The 7,667-nt window shown below is 37.4% G+C and overlaps 1 protein-coding gene across 1 annotated transcript in view; it reads right to left on the reverse strand.

Moving 5' to 3' along the window:
- Positions 1–2,287: 2,287 nt before the first annotated feature.
- LOC106875350 (uncharacterized) overlaps positions 2,288–7,667 on the reverse strand; it is a 34,662-nt gene continuing 29,282 nt past the window's right edge. Inside the window, exon 2 of the mRNA XM_014923442.3 lies at positions 2,288–3,482. Coding sequence (XP_014778928.1) covers positions 2,422–3,482 — 1,061 coding nt within the window. The 3' untranslated portion in view covers positions 2,288–2,421. The remainder of the gene's footprint in view (positions 3,483–7,667) is intronic.

Raw genomic sequence — 7,667 nt, forward strand, 5'->3', positions numbered from 1 at the left:
CATGAGATCATTTTATATTGATACTGTTTAACCAAACCTTCTTTAGCCCACTGCTCCAGAATGACCTACGTAACTTATGGAGACACAACTGTCCCTCACTAGTACGATTTATAAACATTGCCGTTCAGTAAATTTTTATACTGGTATTAATTTGATACTGATCATTCCATAGTTTATAAGTTTTGGTGGGCGCAGAAGTGGTTGCTTCTTTTCATTTTTACCAGTACACATGCACGCACGCACATGCATTTTATAGGTACTCAGAAATAACTATGCATACATGTGTGTATGTGTGTGTGTGTGTATGTGTGTGTATGTGTGTATGTGAGTATATGAGTATATGCGTGTGCGTGCGTGTGTGTGTGTGCTCTTATGAAAGATAGGATAAAATAAAATACGAACTTTCAAAACTGTGCCCTTTTCTCTCTCTCTCTCTCTCTCTCTTTGTGTGTGTGTGTGTGTGTGTGTGTGTATAAATACATACATACATATATGTATGTCTGTATTTCATTCCCTTTTACTTCCTCTCTCTCTCTTTTCTCTTCTCTCTTTTCTTTTTAATAGCTTAACTTAGGAATTCATAATCTTGACTGAGGTTGGATTTCCAAACAATAATAAAATATATATATATATATAAATATAGACAAAATAAAAAAAAATCACTTAGACATTGGCTGTAATAGAAGCGTGCAACACCTTTTTTTTCTTTTTCTTTTGATTTAGTTAACAGCTTCTATATCGACTAGAGTTTTTTGGTTGGGGTATCGAAAATTAGAAATATTGTACAGAGTAAATGTATATGATGAATGGTAATTTTTTTTAGCGTTTTTTAGAAGGAAAAAAAAAAAACAATACTGAAAAATACGACGTTTGGAAGACGATAAACATACATTAATAATTTTATCAAAAACATTTTTTTAAAAATGATGGCGGCAATTTTCTTTCGATGCAAACAAAATGGCAGGGAAAAGAAATTGTCATATTGCTGAGTGAAACAATGAATATTGCTGTTGAAACTTGTTATTCAGAATCATCACAGTTTTAATCGAGTGACCTGTAATCAAAGACGTTTAAGCTGTAGCCATCCCGTCTTTCATATTCTGACAGTCATTTAGGACTACATTATCCACTGTGATCCTCCGATAAGGTCAGAATTAAAAAAGGCAGTTGGCTGCATGCATGAGTCGTTGTATTTCTTCCGCATGCATGAATATAAGTTGTCATAAAAACTCTGAAGTTTTTCTTTCGGAGAATTGTTTATTTACTTAAATATTCAGTCGAGACTGTTTTTGCATGGCGAAAATTATGAAGTGGACCTTGTACTTTTCGCTCCTGTCTGTACTTAGTACAACTTCAGCAAATATTCTACTGAGATGGCAGCGTTGAGGATGAGGCATATGTTCATGATAATGAATAATGATGAAGATGAAGATAATGATGATGAAGATAATGATAATGATGATGACGACGATGATGATTCTGTAATGTCGTTTATATTAAGTTCATCAACACAACCTCCGAAATACTTCAGATATTTAAATCTTAGAATATATATATATATATATATATATATGTGTGTGTGTTTTGGTTAGGATATTGCACATCTCTCCTTTATTTTTTGACTATGCTTACCATGATTTTATGTTTGTGTAGTGATCTGTCTACATGCCTTCACTATTTGTCTGTCAGTCTGTTAGTCTGTCTGTCTCTGTTTCTCTGTCTCTGTCTGTCTCTCTCTCCCTCTCTTTTTCAATCTATCTATTTAGGAGTGTGTATTTGTCTTTGTGTATCTTTATGTGTCTGTGTTTATATGTTTGTACAAGTCTGTCTAATGTAATAAATACATAAATGTCTTTTGACTTCTCTCGCTGTATTGCAATATTATCATGCATATATATATATATATATATATATATATATATATATATGCACATGCCTGTGAACATCGCAGGGTCGTATACACGTTCATAAATATTTATACATATACGGAAGAAAATATGTGCATATGTACACTCACATACATTAGCATTTATATATTGCTTTGTTCAGGAAACATTTAGTTTCCAATATTATTCATTTTTTAACGAGATCTTGAAAGTTAGTTAATGATATTGGGATATTTTTGAGCAGGTTCAAGACTCCCAATTTAAACGGGAGTGGGAAATTGGACATTGTAGTGGGTATGTTTTTCTCATTAGCATTGTTAGAGTAAGTGAAGTGAGATTACTTCAACCACGTATCAGAACCAGTTCAATGGCGGATTTGGTTGGCCGGGTATTTACTTCTTTCTCTAAGGAACTCACCACAAACGAGGCAATAATATTCTTTCATTCTTTTACTTGTTTCAGTCATCTGACTGCGGCCATGCTGGAGCACCACCTTGAATACATTAATTTTTTTTTTTTTTTTCACATGAAGATTCTATCGTACGAGTCGATGACAGCTACTTTCTTCATGTTTCGAAAGTAGCGACATTCTAGAGAATGTCTTCGTACATGCTTTACAGCTGTATTTTTTTACGTCTGAATGTGTTTGGAAATGAGCTCTGAGATTTGATCTATCGGCGAATGCTCGGCCACAATGAGTACATTTAAAAGGCTTTTCCCCAGTGTGTGTCCTTATGTGGCCCTGTAGTAACCAAGGTCTAGAAAAGGCTTTACCGCATACTTTACACTTGCACGGAAGTGTATGAGTCCGAATATGCATTTTCAATGCACCAAGAGACAGGTATGTCTTGTTGCAGTATTTACAATTAAATTCTTTTTTCACCTGAGTGCTGCAATGATACTGTTTGTGTCTGGAAAGACCACTTAGTGTAGAATAGCTTTTGTTGCATGCTTCACAAACAAAGCGCGATGTCAATTCGCTGTCGGAGCTATTGCGTGCTTTTCTTTTCTCAACGGAGACCGTTGAATCAATGCTACGTGGCGAATGTTCAAGTGAAGATGTTGGAGACATGTTCATTAATAATAAATCTAAGTGCTGTTGGGAGAGTTTCGCATCGAAATCATACCTGTCGATTCGTTTGCTTTCCGGAAACAGCCGATCCGGACTCGGCGTTAATCTCGAGAAACATGGAGAATTATGATGATGTACAGCACTGGGAATGATTGGAAGGCAAGGTATAAAGTGAGAACGCCGGTAGAGAGCGGTGTCTTGTTTGTAGAGATGTAGCGGGAAATGAGGATCGTTCGGCGAAGTTATCGGTGGAAGTGTTGGAATTGAACAGTGTGTTGATACATAGCCTGGTGGGTTTGGATGATGATGTAGCGAATGAGGTGGTAATAAAGTCTGTGTCGGCCATCCAGGCAGGTCAAGTTGGCGCGGTGCTTGAGAGGGACTAGTACTTGGTGAGTGGCTGGAATGAGGCAGATCGATGACACAAGGTTGACAAGGACTCAGCTTCTCTTTAGTAACTGGAGCAATCACATGCTGAGGTACCCGGTGGCAGTTAGTATCCAAACAGTTAAGTTCTAGAGTAACTAGAAAAAAGACAAAAAAAATATATATATATTAAGTTGGAAAACAATTTCATTTAGACATTAAAGAATTGGTTTAGAAACAGCAAAAATGTGAAATTATGAACAGGGATAAAAACGGGAGTAGTAAATAAATAATGATAACCCTTTCTGCTATAAAACACAAAGCCTGAAAATTTGGGAGACGAGGATTAATCGATTACATTGACCCTAGTGTTCAACTGGTATTTATTTTATCGACCCTGAAAGGACAAAAGGCAAAATCGACCTCAGCGGAATTTGAACTCAGAACATAAAGCCGAAGGAAATGCCGATATGCATTTTGTCCCGCGTGATAACGATTCTGCCAGTTCGCGCAATATTTTGGTTTTGTTTATATTTCTTATGAGCAATATCAAAACATGTTAATAAATACAATATGATTTTGGGTTAATATACAAATTTTACAAAATTCAAATACCATCTCTCTCTCTCTCTAATTGACTCACTCTCTATCTCACTGACTCACGCTCTCACTTACTCTCTCTCTCTCTCTCTAAATTCTATTCACTTGAAGGTCATCCACCTCTAGAATCAGATATTGATTTTAAATATTCCCAGAGTAACAACATAAGTCTACATGAAAAGCATATATCGTCATATGATGCCTATATTAATGTCTAATGTAAAGTTGATTACATTAACAACATGCTTCTTTTATATAAAATATTACGACGTGATTTGCGGAAAATTTGGCGGTAAAGTTGATGGGTTTCTTGTCTTTTTTTTTTATAAATTAGCTATGTCGATTCACATACCCATATATCCATCCGTTTTTCCCTCTCACAATCCCTTCAATATCCATCCGTCCAGCTATCCATATATCAGTTAGTTGTCCCTCCATCCCCCTATCCATCCATTCCTCCATCCATCGCCCCATTCATCCACCCATCAATTCATCCACCATTCCATTTATCCATCCACTCACCCAGCTGTCTGCCAAACCACCCGTTATCTTTATTCATTCATCAACCAGTCCCTCTATCCATTTATTCGTCTGTCCGACCGTCAGTTCGTCTGTCTGTCCAATTAGCCTGTCACCGCCATTGTCCCATTCGTCTGTCCGTCGTCCGTCCGTCCGTCCGTCCATCCATCCATCCATCCATCCATCTATCTGCACCAGTACCAATCACCACTCTTCGTCTCGCTTCAGAGATAAAAGACACACGCCTTGGTAACAGAAAACAAGATTTAAAAAAAACAAAACAAAACTAATTAAATAAGTAAATCGTTTAAAGTAACCGGGAACGGAAATGTCAGGAACGGAAGCACCCCTCAGCGCTCTCTCCGCTCTCTTATCTCTCTCCATACCGCTCCCTTCACTTCTCTCTCTTCTCATTGCTTATATATCTACCATTATCATCTATTGACATCTGCCAAACCCCGCCTTTTGCTGCATACTTATACATGTCTGCCATTATACAATTATACAGATACACTTACGTTCAATTGAACAACAGAAACTAACGAGGGGAGCTAAAACACGGTTTTATGACATGGTAGAAATAGTATCCATGCCTTCCTCAAATCAGACTCTTAAATTTCTAAAATAAATTAAAGACATATTTGATAAGATGTCAGGAGGAAGACGAGATAGTTATGGCTGGAAACACCTCGGACGATAACAACAACGACAACAACAAACTCGCTTTGTACTCACGTGTGTGTGTGTGTGTGTGTGTGTGTGTGTGTGTGTGTGTGTGTGTGTGTGTGTGCGCGTGTGTAATGTATGGTGTGTGTGTGTATAAGAGAGAGAGAGAGAGAGAGAGCGAGGAATGAGGACACCCACTCACATCAAAAGGAGGATCAACGAAAGAAAGTAACACTAAACGCAGTTGGAGTTGTATGTATTAAATATGAAATTGGCTCAGCTCTACATTACTTGATGTTTCGTTGGCGCAAAACGCCCACATCAACAGACAACCTCCCCGTTCTGATTCCGAACATCTAATGACGTGTTTGTTTGAATATTTTCTGCATCCACAAAACGTTAAACAATTTGGAGCTGAGTTTTTGTGCATATATATCTATATATGTGTGTGTGTGTGTGTGTGGAGAGAGAGAGAGAGAGAGAGAGAGAGAGAGAGAGAGAGAAAGAGAGAGGGAGAGAGAGAGAGAGAGAGAGAGAGAGAGAGAGAGAGAGAGAGAGAGAGAGAGAGAGAGAGAGAATGCGATAAAATAAGTACTATGGTTGACGAAACACTTTGAAGGCGATGCCCCAGTATGGAAGCAGTCCACCCACTGTCTGAAACCATCAAAAGAACACACACACACACACACACACACACACACACACACACACACACACACATGCATACTTACATGCAAATCAACCTCAGTGTTAAACTGGTACTTGGTTTATTGATCTAGAAAGGATGAAAGGCAAAGTCGATTTCTGTGGTATTTGAACTCAGAACGGAAAGAGTCGGAAGAAATACCGCTAAGCATTTTGTCCGACGCCCTAATGATTCTGTGAATCCGATTTTTACCAAAGATATTTGACTGTCATAATGCAGAACATATGGGGTTGGTGCATAATTATTGCGGCTTTTTTCAACAAATTTTATTCAACAAAAACAATAACAATATTTAACAAAAACATCTTTAAATGATTGTCTGACCATTTGCCAAGCAAATGGGAAGCAGTAATTGAAGTAGATGGTGAATATGCTCCGGAATAATCATTTAACGATGTTTTTGTTACATGTTGTTATAGTTTTTGTTGAATAAAATTTGTTGAATAAAATTTGTTGAAAAAAACCCGCAATAATGCACCAACCCAAAATGTCTTCTTAAATATGGATAACTTCTCTATCGCTCTAACAAAGCCATATCATTTCCAGGTCTACTTCACCTTTCTAACCACCACTACAATTAATATGACATTGAAAACACTTTTGTGTATATTGTAATCTATGGTTTTCTAGCGATTTGCTTGTGCGTTCAGGTATGAATTTATGTGAATGAATAATTGTTGGAGAGTGAGTGAGAAGGAGAGAGAGGTGGGAAGAAGAGAGAGAGAGAGAGAGAGAGAGACGAGGAGGAAGACGGGCAAAGCATAGGTAAATTGAATGTAAGCGAAACATGGTTGATGTGTGCTGTTTATGGGAGTTAGTGTATGTGCGTGCGCGTGTGTGAATACGAGTTACTGTATATGCATGTGTAAGTGTGCTACGCGTTTGTAAGTATTATAAAAGTGGAATAAAATGCAGGTCGTTTTTATAATTCCGTGCGCGCGTGTCGACGTGTGCGCCAGCATGACGCTTGAGCACGCGTATATACGTTCATGTGAGTATGCGTAAGTGAGCGTGTCCTTCTGTGTGAATGAGAGTATGTATGAAACGTTTCAGTATGTAATTTTCTTATTATGATAATTAATAGTTACATATTATTTGCTCTATTGCTGGTCACATTAAAGTGGGTGTTAAAGTGTCTTTCGGGCCGGTCTGGGAATCGAAATTGTGATCTTGCGATCGTGAGTGATCACTTGCCTACGCGCCCTCATGCAATACTGAGTACTGAGCATTTACTTTTCTTCCTTTATTGCATTTCACACCGGTTTCAAATCACCATCTACAATATATATGTATATATATATATATATATATATATATATATATATATATATATATATATATATATATATATATATATATATATATATCAATATATATATATATATATATATGGTAGATGGTAGATTGTAATTTCAAATAGGTATGAAATGCGTTGCTCAACGTGAACTTTGGGCTTTGAATAAATAACACGTGTGTGTGTGTGTGTGTGTGTGTGTGTGTGTGTCTGTCTGTCTGTCTCTCGATAGACGAATGATATCTATAGTAGCCAGTTCTCTAAGGTGTTGGCAGCTTTTCATAAGTACATACATGTACACACACATCTAGACAAGCACTGCAATCACAATCAAGGCAAGATTGGTGTATCACAGAGGTAGATGTTAATCTACATATCAGCAAACCTTGGACAGTACTCAAATGTCTCTGCGTAATTACAGAATTCTGAAATGGGACTTTGTCCCTACTATGTTTGAATCTATGTTACCTTATGGCTCTTCCATCTGGAGTCTATTCAGAAGGCCTAAAACTATGACGGATGGCATCAGCACACCCGTGCTTTGCTCCGTTTTGAAAT

This window comes from Octopus bimaculoides, chromosome 1 (genome assembly GCF_046866305.1).
Source record: "Octopus bimaculoides isolate indiv1 chromosome 1, ASM4686630v1, whole genome shotgun sequence".
Taxonomy (NCBI): domain Eukaryota; kingdom Metazoa; phylum Mollusca; class Cephalopoda; order Octopoda; family Octopodidae; genus Octopus; species Octopus bimaculoides.